The sequence below is a fragment of the Ischnura elegans genome, chromosome 1 (genome assembly GCF_921293095.1).
Source record: "Ischnura elegans chromosome 1, ioIscEleg1.1, whole genome shotgun sequence".
NCBI lineage: Eukaryota > Metazoa > Arthropoda > Insecta > Odonata > Coenagrionidae > Ischnura > Ischnura elegans.
The window spans coordinates 124,300,664-124,325,109 of NC_060246.1; the positions used below are offsets into that span (position 1 = coordinate 124,300,664).

The 24,446-nt window shown below is 37.0% G+C and overlaps 1 protein-coding gene across 1 annotated transcript in view; it reads right to left on the reverse strand.

Moving 5' to 3' along the window:
* Positions 1–15,070, reverse strand: part of LOC124169252 — a 512,664-nt gene extending 497,594 nt beyond the window's left edge. The window contains exon 1 of the mRNA XM_046547818.1: positions 14,834–15,070. Within this exon, the coding sequence (XP_046403774.1) occupies positions 14,834–14,948 (115 nt within the window). The 5' untranslated portion in view covers positions 14,949–15,070. The remainder of the gene's footprint in view (positions 1–14,833) is intronic.
* Positions 15,071–24,446: the final 9,376 nt, after the last annotated feature.

The following is a 24,446-nucleotide window of genomic DNA, read 5'->3' on the forward strand; positions in this document are numbered from 1 at the left end:
AGCTGACCTGAAAAAAGCCTAACTGAAAGAGAAAAGAGCATAAAACGATGGAATGGATAAATAACAGATAGATTTACACTGAAATTAATTGGTGACTGCCCAAGCGAAAAAAAAAGAAAAAAATGCGCAGAGATTTAAAGGCAGATTTGTTAATTTTATAGACAGAAAATTTAACACATGAAACTCAGAAGAATGACATGTGAAAAGCTAGGCCCATAAGCAGGTTAATTCTCTTGGAACAAAAGTAGCACATAACTGCACCGCAGGAGAGATATAAATGGAGAGAGAGCTGTAATAAAAAAGACTGAGCTGGGAAAATTAAATACCAGAGAGGAATATTCAGAAAAGGCACCGAAATAAAGCCAATATATATTGAATATAATGCAATCTATTGCAGTTATAGGTATTATTCAAACTGAGATTCGAGGTGACCAAGCGCAAATTTACTTGCGATTAATGTACTATACATACGAACGTACGTTATACACTGCCCACGCACAGGTATTGACTAGCGCTAAATTAGGTTTAATTCCCCATCGTGTGCTGGGAACATGTGCATGAATTTTCTTTTCCCCGCAAAAAAGGTTATTGCAATGAGTATAAACTACGTTCAAGTGATGGTATGAGAAGGTCAATGCGCAAAAATAGTTGTACTGATTGTTAAACCGTAACTATTGATTACTCTAACTCTAAAGTGAAAAAATAACAGCAGAAAGGAGACAAATAGCTAATGAATTATCTCGTGAATAATAAGAAGAAGGTATCGGGAATGAGAGGATATACTTATACCGACTTATACCGCCGGCTTCGGCGGCGGCGGGGTAAAGTCCTCGCCTGCCAAAGTGCAGCATTAGAATACCGCCTGGATAGGTGGTCCCCATCCAGGGCATGGCTATTTGTGAGGTTCTGTTTATAATATTGAAGCTCTGTGGTAAAGGCGGTTCTGTGCTATTTACCGAGAAGTGGTAAATAAAAATAAATAAAATAAAAAACTTCCACGCTATAATCAGTATGAGGTGTCAGGTAGGAAAAGCGGAGTAAACTAGGGTTTGGAAACATCTACGGAGGGAACGGAAGATGGAAATAAAAGTAGTCACTGATGTCCAGGCAGATTTAAAGGACAAAATAAAATTGAAGGAGGTCCATTCTGGAGAAATGATGACGGAAGGTTGGCAGGCCATTGCTGAAGATAGAGATAAGAGTATTAAGGAAAGTGGTAGGATTTGTTTACCATGCAATGAATATTTCGGTAAAAAAAACATGCATCACAAATTTGCAATTTTCGTCAGTAGTTAGATTACAATTATTTCATCTCAGGATACAATTCATCGACAGGCATTTTACAGGATGATCATGATTAAAAATACAAAAAAATCCATTTAGAATTTGCATTGAAATGCCCATTATAAAGGAATATTTAATGACATTAAGATTGGTAGGCATTAAGGCCGCTATACACGGTGAATGATCATGCGAATGATTATGCTGAATGATCAGGCGATCGTTCACAGGATCATGCAAAATAGAACATGTTCTAATTTTCACTGAATGGTCATGCGCATGAAGGTTCATTCGCGAATTGTTCCATCATACACGGTGAATGATCATGCGAATGAAATCATTCGCCGTGTATAGCGGTCTTTAGAATCAGCGTCTAAATTAACAAAAAAACTCAAACCGCAAAAGAGAAAGCAGACAGCATTGTGGGGGCAACACAAAAACCTAGAAGTAAACGGGAGGGAACATCTAGGGAGGGAACGGTAGATGGAAAAAAGGAGTGATTGATGATTAAACAGAGGTACAGAAAAAATAACTGTAGTGTGGAGTGGTAGGATTTCTTAACCAAGAGGTTAAGTATTTCGGTATAGGTGCGGGTTCGAGTTCCGCCTGGGTAATTTAACTTTATCCAGGGAATGGATGTTTGTGTACGTTTTATGGTTACATGTTATCAAAACCCCGATGTAAAAGTCAAATACCGCTGTTTTCGGTGGTGAGGAAATAAATAAAAAAGAGATGAATATTTCGGTTACAAAACATGCATTTTAAGTTTAAAATTCATGTCTGAAGTTGGAAACAAATTTTACCTCAGTATGTATTTCATCAACACGTATTTTACAGAACGGTCGTGATTAAAGTTTCAAATAAATCCATATAAGTTTTACAAATGTTAATAATAAGGAATAGAAAATTATATTGAGATTGGTAGGCCTTGGAATCAGCGTCGGAAATAACTAAACACTCAGTGAGCGATGAACTGTAAAAAGAGAGTAGACAGCATAGTGACGCAACACAAAACCTAGGAGTAAATGGGTTCAAGGAGCAACAAAAATATCTTGAACATACAAGCGTAGACGATGGACTAAAAAAGGTAGTAAGTATTCCTCCCTTTCACTTTTTAAAAGCATTTCCCTTTAAATCTTCAAAAAAAACACCATCAGTCATAAATAACAGGGATGGCTTCGTAAAGGGCTCGAAGAGTGAAGCGAAATGATAATTTGGTGAGGGTTTATTGGACAGAGAACTCTCTAGTCGAGAGATAGATACGCACGAGTATCGCTTTTCAAACAGATTATTTGGCTCCTCCCTCCAACCTTTCCTCCTGGTACCAGCAATTTCCTCCTCAATCGCTCCTTCAGGGCGGAAAGAGAAATGACGCCCTAGCCGGTCCCTTGGCCCCAAACCTTCGGAAACCTTCAGAAAATCTCCGATCACATTCTTTGAACGCCCACGCGGATCCAAATTTGATAGGAATCCTATCTTTCCGATCAGTTTCCATCAACGCTTCCATTAAATTCATCCCATATATTCATCTTCTTTCCATTTCTCTCTGAATTGTTCAAGATTCATGCATTAAACACGCCTTAGGAAAGGTAATGGGAAGAATGAAGAAGAAAATGGGAAGAAATCTCTTTTTCACGCTAAAAAAATTAAATGTCTATCGCGAAGCCAGCGAAACATCGCAATCATGAGAAAAGTATCCACCAGTCATACTGACAGTGAAAATAATTCCAGATAAAAATAATGGCATCATACCTAACACGAGTAGTTACGATAGATTTATTATTCCTCGCCGAGTCCCAAATAAATTACGAGATTACCTTCCATCGTAATCAGGAAGTATTACCATTTTAAGGTTGACTCGAGCACATTTAAAGATATTTTGTTTCATATCCTGCATTATCTGGTTAGGAAATTTTCTCTTTGACCTTTATCCGGGAATAGGCTGGCTACTTTTCCTAGGACTAACACTCTTTCTTTGGAGTAGCAATATCTAGCGGCAACTAATGATAACTATTCCATGTTTGAACCAAGAAATATGACGGTTGGCTTAGGACCAAGGTGTAATCGAATAAGAGGAAAATACGGGAGAAAGGCTAAGTGATTTTTCCGAAGGGAGATTCATATCGACCCGGCTTGAACGTGGGGAAAGAGTTTAAATAGCAACTTTGCAAACAGTAAAAGTTCTCTCCTATGTAAATTCCTTATTGATTTGAACTCCATCTCCTCCAATTACCAAGGAATAATAATTAGAAATATAACCATTATACAGGGTTTGTCCGGAAAGTAATAGGACTGAGTCGATTAAAAAAAATTATTGAGCCAATCGTTACAATTCTTTAAAAACTTTCAAAATAGGCTCCTTCTGCGTCGATGCAGGGCTGTCAGCGCGATTTTCAAGCATTGAAGGCGTCACGGGAGGCATTCTCCGGAATAGCCTTGAGAGCCAAGGTGCATACTGCTTGGATCCCCTTTGTCGTCTCAAAATGCTTGCCTTTCATCGGCAATTTCAGGCAAGGAATAAAAAAAAAAGTCCGGGGGGGCCACATCTGGGCTGTAAGGCGGCTGCGGAAGCGTCCGTCGGTCAGGTAGCTGATCACAAGAAGGGCGGTGCGAGCCGCAATTTCTGGTCGTCAGTGAGCACTTTTGGGACCATCTTCGCGCACACCTTGCGCATGTTCAAATTCTCCGTCATCATTTCATGAACCACAGATTTCGATAAATTTAACATCTGGGCAATTTAACGAATACTTAGTCGACGGTCTGAGTTCAAAACTTTGTTCACTCGAGTCACATTGTCGGTGTTTGTCGAAGTCGCAGGTCTTCCAGCACGGTCTTCATCAGCGACCTCTTCCCGGCCCTCCAAAAAGGTCTGGTGCCACCGAAACACTCCACTTCTTGCTAAAGCAACATCTAAGTAAGCCTGCTTGATCATATTAAACGTCTCTGTTGCAGATTTACCGAGTTTCACACAGAATTTAATCGCGTACCTCTGCTCTAAAGAACGCTGCATTTTCGGCTTGCACCACTAACAGAGACACGTAGTGCAAAAATGTCTGTCCTGACTCTCCAGGTGCTCAGAGACAAACGACAAGCCACTCGTTCGTTAGCTAGGAACGCCCTCCGAATGCAGTCGGTACGTGCACGCTTCGAAGTACAGTCGCGGCGGAAGAAAAACAGTCCTATTACTTTCCGGACAAACCCTGTATGTATTAATGACCACAAATGTTTTATATCTGTGTTGTCTTTTTCAAGCCAAGGCAAATGATTTTTCCTCTGCAGAATTTTCGGCTTTAACGTGCACTTGCGGGAGGCTCCGTAAGGTAAATCGCAAGGTAATTTAAAGCTATTTCCTTGAATAACTCTTATATAAGATACCAAATAACCACCATAGAAGTTAAATAGGAACAATCACTGTGGAAAAAAGAAGGGTTACGCATAGTTGTATTTGGAGGCAGTCCAGAAACGAGGCGAATGGCAGGAAGACGAGTTACGATACATGACACTGAGTGAAGAGGTGAGTGATATAATCAAGTTAGGAAGCGGCAGAGGAGAAGAGAGGCCAGACACATAGGACGGGCGATGACAGAAAACTGGGAGACCATGGGCGGTGCTGGCATTTGAAGATGATATTTCGGGGTAGAATAAATGTAACAAAAGAAGAAATCACGATAATGCGGTGATGATCTGTAACTGAGTGGTTGTTTCTCTCTGTGGGAAAGTAATATTACCTTCAGAGAGTTATATTTTACTAGAATGTTACACGAGTAGTGCGAATATTCGAATCAAACTGTTGGAAATAAAAGAATAAAAATTGGTAACGGAAAACGATTCAGGGTATGGCAATTGATTGCAATAAAAAGGTAGCACAGAAAATCAAACGACAATAGAAAAAGTATTATATTATGGCTTGAATGATAAAATTTACCTGAATGGCCAAATAAACAAAGCCTGTCATGATTTAAAAGCATTGATGGTTTCAGAAAATTCCAAAGACCTCTGGCCTATTTATACTAGTATATGTTATCGAGAAAGGAAATTTTAAGCTTGCAGTTGCTACGGATAGTTTTGGAAATTGAAACGAAAATTAATACACTACTGAGAACCTTCAAATAAATACAGTGATCACAAATAAAAACATTATTTTTGTAAAAAAATGCGATGGAGAATCTCTTTTACCTTCTTGAAGAACTCCATGTCCATATTCTAATAGAGCTATATGGCCTTAAAAAGTTATCTTCAGGGTTTCAGTAATATCAAGGATATCACTTACTTTCTACGGAGCTCATTCTCACTCACCTGAAAATAAAAATTAAGTTACATTAATAGATTAGGCATACATGTAAATTATATATATATTGTTTTATAATTTAGGTCCACAGAAATAAGAAAATACCCTTAATATTTAAGTGAGTACTTACTCTATAAAAAGTTTTGTTTGTAGAGCTGTTGAAAATTAGTACAAGAAAATACTCCTCCTTAAATTTAAAAAATGCCATAAGAATTTTCGAATGAGTTGATAAAACCAAAACTCTTCGGAAAGGAATTCACGAGGAAGGTTTTTGTGAGTGCGTCAAACTGTGAAGATCGGAGAAAAAACGATGAACATGCCATTATTTGTGGCGACGTAAGGATCAATGACTTTCATCACGGGCTCTTTGGTGAATCTCTAATTAAATTTAGATTAGGTCGTATCTCAGATTAAGGGTCGGCTATCTTTCCATACATGCAGACCGCAAATGAACTTGGCAATTACGCGAGGACCGAAAATTGAAATTTGAAAGACTTCATGGACCGTGATAACCAGTATTTCCCACATTTATATTTATTCCAAGATGTTTACACTCTTTTACACTCAAGACACTCATTTACAGTTGCTGTAAGCGAAAGTAGAATAATATTTAGAGTACTCTACCTCACAACAATGGGCGGATTTAGGGGGGACGGGGGCACGTCCGCCCCCCCCCCCCAGGAGCTTAAAAAATAGACAAGATATATTATTTGGATACCATAATGTAAGTATGTGTGTGTGTAATTTTATATGTATTAGGCCTGAATCACTTCATGTCATGTTAATAACTTTCATATTAAAATTTGCACTCGGCTTAACTGAACGAAGACAAAAGACTATTTTACTTGGCTCAAAGATTGCCAGCCAAATGGTTCCATTCTTTATCAAATGATAAGGTAAGGCGATTAAGTACCTAGGTCTCAATACGTGTGCGGAACTGAAAATAAATCTATAGAGCCCTAAATAAAGATGTTTTTATTTCACGGAAGTACATTGACTTGATTTATTTAGACTTTGATTATCTCAAAAGAGATTTGCTCTCCTCATTATCCTCTTTGATGAAAAATCACAAAATTCCTTTCTGAAGTTTTAAAAATGAACGAGGAAAGACTGCGAAGAAATAGGCAACAGAATGCGTGCTTTGAGAAGACTTAAATGCTGAAAATATTTCCTCAAAACTTTTATGGATGATAAAAAAGTGGCAAAAATTAGGACTCAAGATTTCTAATGCATTATAAGACCTACTTCTGCTTCAGAAAAATTAAAAATATGAAATATTACTTTAGATACTATTTCAAGAATCACATGGCCTCAGCGTTCTCATCCCATTCCAACTAAAACAACCAGTCTGCTTGGTACGCTATTGCTCGGAAGTGTAATTACTTATGGTACGATGACTAAAGCGATTTTTTGAGCGGTGAAAATTGAGTAGTTTTCATTTGGGGTCTTGTATTCCCAAAAAAGCTGATATTTAAGAGTGTGAGTACTGTTCCGGTCTTCTCTACGCCGCTAAAGTAATTGTCTTTCTTACTTAATCACGTAAACTTGGTGCCAGATTATTGCCAGAGTTCCACGCCACTTTCCATAATTTTCGGAAATAACAAAGCGTAAGTACCAAGGTAAATTCCATCCGATTTGGCAACCGATTTAATTATTCATAATGCATCTAGAAAATGACAATATTCTGGTAAATATATAATTTGCAATTTCATAAATAATAACCGCATTGAATAAAATTTGAACAGTAGTATTGGAATAACGGTTATAATTTATTAGCTGATTGCCACGCTTATTACTCCAATCAATGAAAAAATATTTTGATAATATTGTAGCTTCAGCAAAATTTATTTTGATATAGTAGGCAGGAAATTAAAGCTGAATCGCTCTTGTTTTACGTGCTAAAAAAAATAAGTTTCCCCGTTTCTCTTAAATATCGTGCTGTAATTCCATTTGTTTACCTCGTTTTTCACTTTTTAATGACACTTTTCCAATGCAAAAAAGTTATCTCATCATCTTTAATTCACATAGTCACATAAATATCACGATTGATATTTTAAAATATTTCTTATTCCTCTCAAATAGCTGCAATGACTCAGGCATGGAAGGAAAAAATGTCGAAAACTGAGCTACGGAATCACATTCTGGGACGACAAAGACAATCTACATATGTCTAAAACGCATATTGTATTACAAACGGGTCGCGGGAGGTCACTCAGCCATTAACAAGAATTTCAACGAGCACAAGATTCAATGAGTAGTACAATATTTGGCCGAGAGGCGAAGGCTCAAATAGGGTATCGTTACTGAAAGTCTGAAAAGGCAAGAGAAAAACTTAAGTTTACCGAAGCATAATGAAATAAGCGTCGTGAAATCAAGAATCGTAAAATAACATGTGAAGAGCTACCTCAGTATGATAAGAGAGAAAAACCTCATAATCAAGGAAAAAAATGGGAAAACGTAACGAAAAATAACTTTCTTCCTTAATTATTTTACGCACAAAACTAGGTTGACGATTTGGAAATTTCGTCTACATTATAGATCTTTCTCCGAGCAAACGGAGACCTAGATTAATGCTGACCTTCCAAGAATTTAGAACTATTAACTCCATATACCATTAATTTATTACAAGAAACACAAATAGATCACAAAAGATACGAGTAACCACCGATTTGCCCAAAAACTTATTTTGGTACTTGGGAAATACTACGCCAATGAATTTGGACACCTGAAATATTTTTCAAAACCGTCCATGGCCGGGAAACAGGAGAAATTCTCACTCAAAACTTCCCTGATTCTACTCCTACGGGATATGAAAAAAATACCATTTCAGCGGATTCTTATTTCACACGAGGAGATACTAAGATACGAAAACGCTATACATGAGCATTCATTTATGTGATTCATGGTTGAAGGCATAATTCTAACCTGTAGTGAGCATCCACACCATTATCTATCAAATATTGCAGATGAATGAACGGTGAGATAGAAAAAAAACAAAGTTTTGGGTGGTAGTTGCAAAAAGATGATGAAAATCGAGTGGTAAGTTTATGAAGTTTTATCGACAACAAAAATAATTCCATAGAGTCAACTGAAATCATGAAAAAAACCTATGGTGAACAGAATTAGATTTTACTTCAGAAAAAAATTAAACCTTCGCAAAAACAGCAGACTTAAGTAATTAAGTATTTCTACGACCTACATTTTCTCTAGATTACGCGCCTGCTGAATCAATTGAGTGGAATTGCGGCCCATACCAGTCGATAGATTTCTGTCCCGACCGATTGCTAATTAGTCGCTTCTTTCGCCTTTTGGTTCTAGAATGAATACTCTCCAGCGAATGAGAGGAAGGACTGCCACAAGTCCATTCAGTCCTACTCAGGGTTCTCTTTTCAATAGGGGCGGTGAACCGTGACGTCTGCTCCTTTGAAAATCACTTTTCGGTAACCACTAATTAACTCGAATCCCACCTTCTTTATTGGCCGAACCATAGGCACGTTCGTAAATAAGGTTCTTCGAAGGAAAAAGAAAAGTCGAAAATATTTTTTCTATCTTCATCTCCTCAATCACCGCCTCGTTTACATTCCTCACTCTATTCTATCACCACAAAATCAATCCTTGTGCCCTGGGGAATCTGAAAAAAAATCCTCATGTAGGTGCAAAGACCTAATCAGGAGGATAACGACTAACCGGGTAACTAAGTGGATGGGAAAGCCATGCAAATAGAGTTCGGAGCAAATAGCATGAAGTATAGTAATTTGAATGGAAAAAAGACATCTTAATTTTTAAATTTCAATTTTTTTTCATTTTCAAATATTTCTATACACATATTATTTCGCAGATAAACACCCCTTGCCTAAAAAAAGGTTCCCGGTAGTTTTCACACAGAATCCGCCACGTTCCAATGTCCATCATTTCCGCCATCTGGTACGGCAGCCACAAAATATCTCTCCGAGAATACCTGCTCACTTCAATCTCGACTCAGGATTTGTTCTTCCCGGGAATCGCACTTCTTTACCTGTTCTTTCCTTTATTTCTGCCTCCGCAGGATTCCAAATCCATTTCCTTGCTTCATCTAATGGAAACTCACGGTCGATCGAATGTGTGATCTGCTGCAACAAGTACCGGGGACTTGGGGCGGAAATAAAAGGGAGTCGAGAAGAGAGCTAGGGGGGACTAGGGATGAAGGAGGACTCCTGAAAGGAGCGGTGGACAGATGGAGTTCAGAGAGGAAGAACACTGTTCGTAGGAGGGATACAGGGGAGATGACGAAAGACGATGGTGTTTGAAAAGAGGGCTGTGGAAGGATTTCCTCAAGCAGACGGTCCTGAGCGGCAAGGGAATCAACAGGAGGGGTGTCTTGTGACTACGTCTCGGAATTATATTAAAAGTTCAGGTGTTGAGTTCATAATATACCCCTTATGTAACCAATTGGGATTTTAAAAATATGCCCAACGTAGTTTAAGTTTACCTGAGACAGTGACCCATTTATCAGGGTCTCTAACTTGTGAGTTGAATGAGTAGGCTACAGTTAAAGTCATAATTTGATTCGTTTTTTAAAAAATTTCTATTGTCCATGATTAGCGGGTTCAGACATGTCGCTTCTGTTTTATAAATTTTTTCATGAGTATCTTTTATTTCTAAATACAGCGTCACGGGGTCGGCTATTGTGGTACGAGGGTATCTCTCAAATTGTCCAACCTACATACCTTGAATTTAAAAAAATAAAAGGATTTAATTATTAGAAAAGATTAGGAAAATAAATAGGGCAACAAACAGCCATATACTACGCTAACGGCGTGACTAGATACGGCCGAAAAATAATAAGACGCTGCTAAAAATTAAGATCAAAGAATTTCCTTGCTTACAATCATATTTCCGGGGCAGAGCATAATTAGTAGCATTAGTAGCGCAATGTAGAATTGAGCGACTGAAATTCCATAAAAAAAGCGACGAAATAAATCTCTTCGCAGGACACAAACGTGAACCTACCGCTCGGAATATGAGATATCCATGGAATAGAGCACCGCTTCACAGGACCTGAAAATTCTTGAGGGCCTTTTTTCCAAAAAATATTGGTTGTGAATGTACTTGGGATGATTGATGATGCATACGGCGACTTAACTTCGTCTACGAAGTTTAAAAACAAATTTTGAGACCAGTCTTTAAACCTGAGGCTCTCTTTGCAGGAGCAGAACTCGAAGTTCATAGTGGAAGGAAAGAATGAAGAGGAATCTTCCCAATCTCGACCTTCACGTTCTGACGACACGTCGCGACGCAGTTTCCGCAACCAAAATGCATCTCTCATAAACAGCCAATATCTGCGGCGAAAATGGCGGATTTTCACAAATATTTACCTTCACACGAAAAATATAATTTTTACTCGAATGCTATATTCTAACGCTTGCATGCGTAGCAATAGAGGTGAACACAAACATGATCACTAAGAGAAGTTTGTGTCGATTAAAACTCTCCGATATATACTCAAAGGTTGAAGACTGGAATGATGTCTTAGCAACCTGCAATTGCAATTCACATGCTCACCAGCACTGTTAACACCTCGAATTCTCATTTTTGATGTAATTTTCATCATAATATTTGAGAATAGATTGACAGATGAGGGCTCATCAGATTCTATCGAGGCTCGCTAAATTAAGAGTAAAATGGCTTGGGTGGTGCCAGCGGGCCCTGGATGGTGGCATAGAGTAAGTATATATACTTACTCTATGATGGTGGCCACGGAAAGAAGCCAATATGCGATGGATGTTTAAAACGTTCTAAATATGCAAAACCTATGAATTCAAGGCCAAGAGCGTTTTGAACTCATTCCACTAAGGTTTCAGTGTAAAATTGATATAAAGATAAATGACTGGAAAATAGTTTTTTTTCAACCGAAATTTCACTCAGGGAGTGATTCAACCCGTAGCGTAGGTTGTTATGAATAGGTATGGCAATCAAAATTTAAGGCGTAAAAAAATCCAAGAAAAACAAACATGAAATTTAAAATTTATTTGACGCATTGAATGATTTTTATCCGCATTAAGAGCAATTTTGGCCCTGTAAACGTTTTCAGAAGATAAAAAAAACATTCATGACCATTTACGGCATATATTTAATGTAGTTAGAACCAAATGGAGGGAAATGCAATGAGTAGAAATAACAAGTGAGTCCACCAAAGAATGATTAGAAAAATTAGCCGTTATAATATGCAAATTTGAAAGCCTAAAGGTTTCAAATATTTATCGTTAAATGTAATGAGAAAAAAGCACAACTAAAATCTTCATTGGTTCCTCAACTTAATATGAAATAATTCAAGACGCTCGGTGATCTCAAGGATGTGATTTGACTCATAGACCAATATTTAATCTCTCGAAAGAACTTTTCAATTATCCTTGTGAAGGTAAGCATCTACTCACAATGATGTGTGGCGAAGGAAATTATTGCACACAAGCGTGAAAACAACCACGAGTACAAATTTTATGAGTTCAACCACAGATATAGTTACAGCAAATGCGAGGTGAGATAGGAATTTACTGAAGTAGTGAACAGAATAGAATTCCTGAGTAAAATTAAAGGTACACACTATACAGACTCAATGATAGAAAAATATGATCTAATCAAAGGGAAAGATGGCTAAAGAATATTCGAGAGTGAAGTAAACGAAATCCGCAAAATAAATCCCTTTAGGCCTTAAAATAATCTCCATTGCAGCTTCAGCACCAAAAGTGTATTTGTTAATGAAATAATTCATGCAAACGTAAAATAAATACTTGTACAGTCTCAACAACTGACAGAAGCAGAATAGTAGACATTAAATCATGTAGTATTTTAAAGTGCTGAGGAATTTAACGGACTACTAAGGTAGTCAAAAGCTTTTTTGATATTCAAAGACTACATAAAAGCAAGTAATTAAAAATAAATTAAGAGTGTTTCGTATTTCTGTTTTATGAAAATACAACTGGCAACTGATTTAAAAGAGGACACCATGAAAATGCTACGAGAGAAAAATTGGACGCAGCGGAAAAAGTTATTGTGGCACAAAAAATATAATCTCATAAATTTTAAGTGGAACTTTGCTAATCTCTCTTTAGCAATTTTAAATAGGGCATTTATTACAAGATCACCTTCCTCGCGGTCTATAAAATGTAATACATGAACAAACCACTAGAAATAATGACGCTGAAGAGAGAGAACATGTAAATAACGGCTTTTTAGAGCACACGTAAATCAGTAAATATATCTGTGAATAAATTCCTATTTTTTATATCTTTTTGTTGAAATTTTGTTAATAATTTTATAAATATATAATGGTAAAACTTTCAGGATGATTTGGAATAAAAAACTAGAGGATGAAAGTTTCTGTGATTAAATTTCACAGTATCGCATCATCAACAAATTGATAGATCACTCATAAAAATAGATGTTAATATGTATTTTCAATCTTAGTGTAAATGAACCTTAAAACTGTAAAAATCGCGTCCAAAATGTATATGTTCAAACCTTTCCATAGGAGGAGATGGAATCATTGGCATTAAAATTCGTATAAAGAAATCGTACGTAAAATCGATGGCAATCAGATCTCTAAAGAGTTTGTACCCAACATTAAACTGTTTCCTATTTTTATCCGATGTTTGCTTGGCCTTAACGAGACCTTAAGGCATTGTTATGTCTCAACTTAGTTCATATTTGAACAAAGCGTTTTGTTATTGCAACAATATTTTAGCTGTAAAATGAAACGTGTGTTACGAAAAAAATTCAGTGAAAATATTGAAATTTCCTACTTATTAAAACTTTCCACCACATTGCGCCACCTATCATGAAGACTATTAATTCAAGGGACATACGATGCTAGGATTTATTTTAGCATAAACCTAATTATAAAAAATACGCTATATCACTATTTTACCGATTGAGTTTTGATTGAAAATAAATTTTCAGTTAGTTAATAACAGTGTTACTCCAGTAGTATGTACACATGTCAGTAACAGCGGTTTCTTAGTCAACAAATACTGCACTTTATACTGATAATAGACAAAACTCTCGGTTGAATGTACTCATTGGTGTGCTGTGTTGAATTTACGTATGCTGTCGTGTTTGATTTAGCGTTGTAGTCGTTGTTAGTACTGATAGTCCATATTTTGGGCCTTTAGCGGGATAGAATCACATCAGATACTACTTAAGTACTTCTTGAACGATAAATTACCATTAATTTTATGACCTAAAATAAATAACCTACTCAGAGAAAAATCCTATCGTTCAGCCGTTTTGTACTATTTAAAATATTATATAAAAATATATATCTGCCATCAAAGTTCGGCGTAATACCTCGAATCCTGTGATCAATAGTTTTTTTTACGCAAATAATTTAGATATAAATAAGCACAGGCCGTAGAAAAGAAAAGAAATAAAGATAGAAAATACAAACTGAAAATACAGGCAAACACAGTACAGTGCAGAATAAGTTCGCTATGTTGGTCTAGACTCTGAGAACAAGGAAATACATGCATAAAGCACTAAAGTTATTTCAATGTAGAAAGAATTTTTCTTGGGTTTCCATTCGCAGATTATATGTAGCCTATCAACCGCTGGGAAACGCAAGAAGAATTGATATAGGTAAACGAGAAATATATAAAAGGCAACGATGTGATACTTTCCACTTCAAATTTCGTAGATAACATGGAGAGTTTCTCTATTTCAAAGGCTATTCAAAAGGGTTTTTCGATTCACAGGTACGCTATTTTTAGGGTCCGATATAAAAACGAAACGGGTGAGAAAACTGAAACCGTTCCTCTTCCTCCAACATGAGCTCAGTTTATCCCCTTTTTCACACACTCCCCATCCCTCCCTTTCTCTAGATTCCATTTTTATGCTTGAGGTTCTTCCAACTCACGGCAAAAAATCCCTCTCTGGACTCTGCTCTTTCCAAATGCCTCACATCATCGCATTTCCTACGCAAGAGAAACCGCGTTTCCTTTATACTTTCCCTCTGTCTCTCTACTCCAAACCTGATAGCTCACGATCTTAGCATTAATCTTAGATTAGGATTAGGGGGATGTAGAGATAACAAGAAAACACGCATAAATTAAATTTTAAAAATGAAGGCATGGAAAAGTAAACCATTTTTGAAGCCATAGTGCACTAATAATAGCTTCCGCATGATTAATGACGTCCAACTGACTCGTGGGAATTTATGCCACAAATAACGGAAAATTTTGAATAAAATATCACTACAACAGCTCATCTAACATCATCTCATCGACAACTCACCTGAATTAGAAGCGACGACGATGCAACTCAGAAACAGTAATCCGTACAACCTCGACATGGCTGAGGGCCGATGAATATCCAAGGGAACGTAGGTGAGCACTTTCACAACATCCATGAACCACACACTATCCAACGAGATGGCAGTCGCGTCACTGCAAACGTCGCGATGCTGAATAAGTACTTTTGGAGGATCTTATCGATGCACTGTCAAATTCCTCTCAAGCAGACGCTACTCTCGCAAAGGCCGCCACGCGTGTACTGGGTCTTTCCACGCATTCGCTTCTCGCTTACGCCCGCTCGCCGCTTCCCCTTCTTACCCTACGCATGCGCTCCGCGCGCAGCCGTGTTAAGGGGAAGGAAGCAGCAGGTACGCTTGAGACACGCTTGTGGAGAAATGCCTCCGGATTTGTCCAGATGAAATATGATTATCTCATTATTTCAGCTAATCAAAGCTGGCCAAACACCCGATCTCGAGAAAAAATTATAAATAATTCCAAAATTTGAAAATATATGTCTTTCTTGAAAAATTTATGATCTCACAGCCGCATGTAATTACCAAGACAAAGAAGAAATCTCATTATATCATCCTCAAGAACCACAAAAAAAGGACTTTGTTGTGAGTCACACAGGTAAAACTGAACTGGTGAGAGTAAACTTCAATCCATTCGTAATTAATGCAAAGTAATTCAACGTGACAAAACTGAATTATTCCTAAAGGAATTTTGAGCAATATGGTAAGATTTTTACGAATTGAAGTCTAGAACTCATGAAAGTCATGTTTTTGACATTAGCGGAAAACGGGTACAGCATTAAGGACACCAGGAAGAGAATTGAATTAGAAAAGGAGGCGTTCATGAACAGGAAGGAGCTTATGAAAGGATCGTTATATAAGAGTTTAAAGAAAAGGTTAGTGAAGAGTTTGATCTGGAGTGTAGCTCTTCATGGTGCCGAAACGTGGAAACTAAGGAAGGAGGACGAGATAATACTGGAGGCATTGGAGATGTTGGTGAGGCGAAGAATGGAGAAGGTGAAGTGGACGAAGAGGAGGAGGAACGATGAAGTGTTGGAAATGGTGAGTGAGGAACGGCAGCTTTAGATGAGATACGCAGGAGACAGAAGGTATGGATGGAGCGAGCACTTAGCGGGGAGGGGATATTGAAAAGCGTGTTAGAAGGTAGAATGTTGGGTAAATGAAGGAGAGGAGGTAGAAGGGTAGGATTTTTAGACAGGATGAAAGAGAATAGGCCTTACAGTGAATTGAAGAGCGAAATGCTAGAAAGAATGGGAGACCCCCAGAATGCATCTTAAGTACTCTATTGAAACCTACCTTAATAGGTAGAATACTTTAACATAAGGTCAGTGTGCAGAGAATGCAACGCGTTATTAAGGACAGACATCCAATATTTCATACAAAAAATCGTCTTAATATGGAAAAATCTCCCTTTACTGATTTGGATTATTGGGTAAATACAACTATCAATTAGTTTGTATGCATGCGCATTTTCTTTCCTAATAGTTATCAGCTCCCTCAGTGAGAGAAGAACATGTTATGATGGAGAATAAATGGTGAATAAGGGAAAGAACTCCTCAGTTGGACACAAAAAGAGCAAGGCGCGGAATAACGGTCCCTTAAAGACAGACTTTCGCAGATTTTCATATTCCGCCTACGTTTCAAAGCTTTCACAACGAAGTTTCAAGCAGATGTATTCAAAAAGAATTTTTGTTTCTCTCTTTTGAATTAGTCTCTTCATTCGACGAGACATCCATATTTTGCGTCACTTTTCCCATCACCGCTGCTGCGAAACTTTCGAGACAGAGAAAGGACGAAGAGTTTGTCGCGAAAAAAAAGTGTATTGCACTAGGACAGGGGCGCCGACTTATAAAAAATATTGGGGGGGCCCATATCGGAGGTCTTGCCCCGGGAAGAGATATTACCAAGCAGCACCAGTGCAGCACCAAGCAGCAGTGTCGCAGCACCGAAACACTATCATGATTCACACCACTTGATTCAGTTTTGCTTAACCTTATAATTATTTGTTTTAACACATTGTTGAATTTATTTTAAAAGGTAACTATCGTCAACATGGGAAATAAAAATTACCAATATATTTTTGTGATTTCACAAAGCATAATATAACTTAATTATTTTATTGAATCATTGAGGGGGCTCCGCCCCCCCAAACGAATGTTTGAGGGGGCTCGGGCCCCCTCAGGCCCCATGGAGTCGGCGCCACTGCACTAGGAGAGAAATGGGGGCGGGCATTAGTAATTGAAGTACTCCGGGCACTAAGAAGAGATCATCGACAGCATTTGACGTTAAAAATTGGAAGAGAAGGCGTAATGGAGGGAGATGTGGAAAAGACTGATGAAACAGGACTGCAGGAATAGGGAATGATCATATCTTCTGAAACCATTGAGTTGTCATTTGAAAAGGGGCTGCGGATGAAAAGTGAGATATTAAAGAATGGAAAAGGAAAATATGCAGATAAAGAAGGGCAAAACAAACATTAACTTTGAAAGAATGATTCCACGGATCAGTACGAGACAATGTGTATTCCACATGTGCACACTCACATTCTATTCAAACTTCATCAGCGTTATCCTTCGAAACCATTCCACCCACTGTCAAATTATACATCTCTCCTCATCCACAACGAAGCATAATATTCCAATAAAACATAGCAGTTTGCAAGGCTCCTCATTGATTCGTATTATACTAATTGTATTTTAATACATTGGCCTCATATTAATCGTTATAGATATATATTAATGCCATGCGGGAGAGAGATATTTGGACTACAGGTTACAGTATTTAATATTTCATAAGAGCAGTTTGGGGAATGTGATGAAAGCAATCGGAAGTAAAACGTACTTAGTGCATAATCCTCAGAATATATTATACAGCATTTTATTTATTTATCGCAACAGAATTAAGTTAAATGGTTAGAGTTAGATAAAAATGTGAAAATTAATATCTAAAAAAGTGGAATACATATCTACCCATCATCAGCGTGAAACAATCTCTCTCGCATCTAAGTGGTAAATTACTTAAAATGGATTATTTATAATTCATATTAATCACTATATGTGCGTCATGGCTAGTGCAAGCTGTAATAATAAATACACTTGCTGTCAATTAGAACGAGATAAATGGAATAAGCGGCGAACAGGGAATTCTCATTTCTTTGTGAATTTTCTGAATTAAAAAATGAAATAGTATGCATATGAATAGAAAAAGCAGCTTAGAAATTTAGGGTAGCTAATGAAACTTTGTTAAATGAGCAGAATAACAATGCTGTAAGTAAATTGTCGACATATTAATAAATATAAAGAACGACAATGAAACAAATTCATGGACCGTTAAATATCGACTAAAGAGTGGAGGAATATTTTCAGGGGAATGGCAATAAGAGATGGGGATAGGGATGGATAAAGAGGGATGATCGATTACAGAACGAAGACTGCAGAGGAATTGGAAGAGGAACCTAATGAAAGGAAAGATGTAAGATTAGTGGAAAAACGGAAAGTATTAAGGAAAGGTATTACCTTCTCGTGGATCACATTTTCATTCCAAAGAAACCCGATAAAGACTTTTAAATGGTAGCAAATATGAAGGTTTTACTAATTGTAGTGGAATGATATTCAAGTTTCGTTGTCCTTAACAGCCCCCTCCAACTCGGCTGCTACGCCGTTGGTTGGCTAGCCCCAAAATCCTCCCACGTCATTCAATTTTTTTTAGTTGGTAACAGTGGCGCTGCAAGCTTGTCGCGCGTCCAGTGTCGCGTTGCCGTTTCATTAATTTCAACGGTGAACCAGTGAATGTCGTCACTTGGAAGATGTTTCATATTGCTAAAAGGTATTAAATTTGAAGGTGGTCCGTGCATCGCGCTTTTGTTATGTGTCTAATAATTCTACAAGATACAGGGAAACCAGGAAGGAAGGCTGAGCTGAAATTAAAAGTTTTTTCAAAGCAGTGGTAAGTACTCAAAATGCGGTGGGTTACCTATGTTAGTTTTATGGCTCCTGATATCGTTAATTTGGTAATTGTTTCATGGTTTTAGACCTCAGCGACCTAATTTTTTAATTGAAAATATGTGTTATTCGCTAAGAATAAATTAGCGGTGCAAATAGATAGTGGAAATACTACAGTATCTGCAATGGCGGCCTTGTTTATTCTTCCATGCATGCCCTTTCTCTTGTTTTTAAAGACTGCAAAGCATGCGATATTTATTCACTTAATTTTCTCGTGGTTATTGCTTCAAGCTGAAGCTTAAATTACGTTGACTTTACTTCATGCGTTTGAATAACTTATATTCCATCTCATATACCCCACGTGGTTTTTTTTAATGATTTTGATTGTTTAACTGGCTGACGTGAATTTTAGGCAGAGTACATTAGCCTTCCTCATTTATTTAGTGAACTTTTTATTGTTATTATCGCGGGAATTCAATGGTTCATGTTTTTCACATAATACCGAAATTATAACATGCCACATAGCCGTGGAGGCATGGCTCCATCAGTTTTTACTTATTGTGTCATTGTACTTAATTACAATTTTATTACCTCGTTGATTTCGTAGTTCCCTTTCCAATTAATGGATGGCTTTAGATATTTAGAGAGGAATTTTGTGTGAGTACAGAAAAGTGGAGGAAAAATATCGCACCACCACGAATGTTTACTTATAATGATAGGGAAAACTTGTATTATTTTATTTCTATTAGATACATTTGTTTAGTGAATTAGTGTTTTTATGATCATGGTGAAAGTGTTGATGTGTATCCTACTCTAATTTTAGGACTCTTATGACAGTGAAATTATTATGGTAACTTCTGTTATCTGGTGGGATAAGGTTTATGGTGACCTGGCGTTAGTTATGCTTGCATCCATGCTCATTTTATGCAAGAATTGATGTTGTGTAGCGTACAATAATCTACATGGACTAACGGTGATCCGCCTACGCAAATATCGACATTATTATAGGGGACATGGCATTATTCCATATTCTTTTTTATTTATGTGGATTTTCTGACGTTGTAGTCTAGAAATTGTTTTAGTTGTAACCAAAGTGCAACAGTAATGTGGTCAGGATATTTTTTGCTGAAAGGGGGCAGGGGTTACTAGTTGTAATCAAAAAGGAAGTCACGAGAATAAAGTAAATGGTGGTAACATTGAGAATTAAAAGGATGAATTTAGCTCTTGATATTTGTGATCGAAAATTTGGCCCCACCCTCTCATGATGATAATTTTCTCATGCCTCAAAGCCTCAATTTTTTTGTGTGACATAACCTCATGTAAAGCAATTATTAGCAAACTGTGGGGATCTTTCGTGGTAAAATTACTGTCATTCCATACTTATTACTGATACGACCTGGGATTGTAACCGTTATTTTTTATATTATTTTTTAACGCTGCCTAATTTTTTAAAATTTCTATTTCTAGGCGGTCATTCATCTCCAGATTCTTTGGTGGAAGTGATACTGCCACAACCTTGGAAAACCCTCAAATCTTCATGAACTTTGAGATTTATTTACATTTTTCTCACTTTCAACCTTTGTCCTTATCCTTTCAGCTCGCCTGTACAGTGTTAATGATAGTGCTTGTGCTTTCATGAATGAATGCATTGAAAATTTAACAACAACCATTTTCTTCAATTACCGTTCCCAACTGTCCCCTTTTCCTTTATATTGGTTACTGTTTCGGTTGATCTTGTGATGTGTATTTCTGTGACTTTCTTGAGTTAAGAATTTAGCCAAGTGTTTTTCAGCCAACTCTTAATTAGGGTTCCCAAACGTGCATTTAACATTTCAGTATAACCATTAAGTCTTAATCTAACCTTAATATGTGTCATTATGGGAAGCTTTTAGTAATTAATTTTGGGGCAGTTATTTTTCATTGCGGATCTAGTACCTAATTTCTGAATCGGAGATTATCGCTTCCTCGTAGTTACCTGCTAAGGATTGCCTATTTAAGGTGACCTAATGAGAGTTTAAAGGAAATTTCTGCAGCCAAAACTCATTTCCCCATTCAGAATAATTGCGCTGGAGTTCCTAGGAGGAGGAAACGCCGACTCGATTGTCTGTATCGCCAATTTTTTTTAGGGACCGGTTCCTTAATAATATGTCGGGCAGTATGCCGTTTAGCGATAAATTTATGATGATCAGGACGCAAGTAACTTCTTTTTGATGTAGTAGAGCTATAAAATGCGACCGCTTGCAGACGATAGCAGCGCATATTCTATTCCTTCTAACGGCAAAGTTTTGTGTACATGGACTTTCTCACTGGCTGTCAATGAAATTAAAAGGTTATTAAATTGCTTCTTAGTGTTCAATTCAGTTAAATGCATTTTAAATTCGTTGTTCTAGCGATCAAAAATCTTATTTGGTTCAATGCCATTTCGTAATTCTGTACGCGCGGACACCCACTAGCACCATCTATTGGCGATTCCATCCGCACGGAAGCTTTTGGGGCCACCTAGCGGCCGGGAGTTGGAGGGGGCTGGTCCTTAACTTCTAAAATGTATAGCTTTGCCCGAAGACTGATATATTATGCTTTGTGTAGGCTAGTTTAGTATAGACTATATTCGGATGATTACAGCAGTTAAAAAATATATTATTATGATAAGTGGGTTCAACAATTGAAAGAAAAAATAACGCCGCTGGAGAGTAATGACTTGAATGGGTGTGAAAATATGCATAACGGACATATAAATTCCAATGAAAATCGTAAAAACTTACCAAGGTTTGAACCCAGAACCCCGTTGCGATCCGATCAACCACCAGTGTGATCGTTAGCATTCCTGATCAACAATTTAGAAATTAAAAAGTAGACATAAAAAGTTTCACGGACAATTTCGTTGGGTGTAAAATTTATGTCTGTAATTAGGTGTTCATGACAGACCAGTTCTCTTACTATTGCATACAAGTTCGAATTACAACGAAAGTCCAGGAGCCTAATAATTGAGACCTATACGCTGCAAAGTTATGCCAATATTTTGGTAACAACTCATAAGTACCTCTCTTCAAAAGATTTTCACAAATAATTCTGTCTCTCACTACGATAACACATTGGTGAGCCAAAAGAAATATCTTTTAGAGGCTAAATGTAGCTCAAGGCTTCTAATATTTAAATAATAATAAAACCTAATTTCAAACAAGTCAGCAAATTGACAGGCCTAAGTTAGAATTGGTTACTCGAATAGACTTCCATCATAAATCCTATCCCTTAAAACCAGTTTCATATGAAAAATCAATTTGGTAATTTGATAGCTTAGCATTGGGGAAAATAATTTGAAGTATTCAAAGTACATAAAATCTCATCAAAGAAAATCCCAAAAGAGATAATACCACAAAAATAGAATCATAAACACAGCTCACAAAGTCAACTCATCCACTGTTACCTCTAAAGTTGATGGAATTATGAAGCTTTTAAAGGTAGAGGGATGCGTCTGTATGCGTCCAAACGCTCACGTAGAGGCGTAATAAACCATGGATAATCATGCCTATATTAGCGGGCAAATGCCTTCCATTTAAATGGATTGCGTAATTGGTGTATGCGCCTCCATACTGCCACACACCACAGTCCTTAAATTAATAAAACTAGAGTGCCTCACGTAAATCACTCTAATATGAATTGACGATCAAAGGAGAGATCGTGATGTTGTCGAAATTTTATTTTAATCCAGGGAAAGTGACCACGCAAATGTGATGTTCGAAATAAAATCTGAAAGTGTGAAAATTTAATCGTAATTTTTTGAAGAAACCATTAAAGATACTGCATCAAAATATAAGACGGATAAAAATGTTGTTTTTCACGCCATGATTTAAGGGGGATTATATTTTTCATTCAGTACTCAGATGTAGGGTCTAGGATTGTACGCTATATGTTAGAGTGTTTAACATGGCACCAAAATTTATACTCCGTTCAAAATATGAAAAAAAACCTAGCAAACTACTTCAGAGAAAGAGTTAAATAAATCACAAACAGTAACAGAATCACTCTTGAGATCAGTAAAAAACACTAAAAGGTAATTTCTGTGAAAATAAATACAGCAATATACACCTAAAGATAATTCCCTATGATGTCAACGTTAAAAGAAAATTAATAGCGCAATGTAGAATAGTCTACTAATTTCACGGACAACAGGGATTAAGTCACCATTCCCATGCCAAATAGAACAAAAGTTGCCTTAAAAATCAGAGTCATTAAATTATTACGGCATCGGATTCCTTGCCTTTATTTATAAAAACCTCAAACTACTTTTTCTTCTTTTATCAACAATGCCCTAGTCCTCGGGCAGAGTGACGTAACGACAACATTCCAAATTTTTGAAAAGGTATGCCCAACACATTGCAAGTTGCCAACATAGTCCATGAAAGAGAAATGGATAGATAATTTCGTATTATTGCTAGTTTACTTCACACAAAAAAAGTGGATAAAAACGTTTAAATAATAATTTTTTCCCATAGTCAATATTTCCTTAGCCAGAAAAAAGGAGAAAACAGCATTTGAGGACTAGGGATCTTGAATTGGAGAACAAAAATGGCCTTGTTTCCGCATACATTCATAAACCGCAGTCAGAGCAATGCATCGGAGCTTGGAAAACTTACTTGCTTACATCTTAAGAAAGTAATATATTTCTGTAAGTAATATCCAGTTAATTTACATTCAGATAACGATTAAATCTAACTATATTTTCCGTCCGATTTACCAGTAATTACTTAAATATCTTTTTAGCGATCTATTTTTGGTTGGCAACTAGCAACTGATTCTAACTGCAAGAAGGATGACGAAGAAGGGGGGATAACCATGCCATTATGATTAGTAGAAGAGGCTCCAAAAAGTAATATTTAACGCCTTTTCTCCAGAAATAAGGAAAAAACCTCATTAGAGAATTGGGAACGTAAGGAGCAAGAAATAGATTTCGTGAATGGAAATAATACCAGTAAAAGGAAAATTAAGCATAAATTGCACTGTAGTCTAATGTGATGAATAATAAAGTTCGATTTATTTATGCGACACCGCGGTGTTTCGAAAAGTAGAAAAATTCTATGCCTTGAAGTTCAGGCATTGGGTAAAAATAAATTATAACAAAGGAAAAATTTTTATGGGGTCATTCGCATTATTATTTATTACTAAATAGATTAGTTCAGAATTATCACCTAAAATTTATGTCCGAGCCACAATACGTATTGATTCTTTAAGGAAAAATTCTTCAGCATCACATTTCGCTACGCACGCTGATAATACAGTCATGATCGTCACAACGGTGATCATTAACGGTGAGGGCGCCAAAGCTCAATACTTTATGAACGGTGACCATGTTACGCATGATGAGATAATGATCGGAAGCAGACAGGGTATATATAAAAACAAGGGCTAGTTCAAGCCTATCGATCATTACTGGTGCGCAAGGAAACTAGTAGGCCATGAACGACTTGTTATCGCTGATGATACTTTTTCAAGGAATTCACCCATATAGTTCATAAATGACACAGCTGAAAGACGCTATTATTGAGGTTCATTAGAAGAAAGAAGGAAATAATCAGGCATAACTACGGATTCTCTTTACATTTTGTGAACTCTTTAAAGTAAATCACCCTTTTTTAGCTGTAAG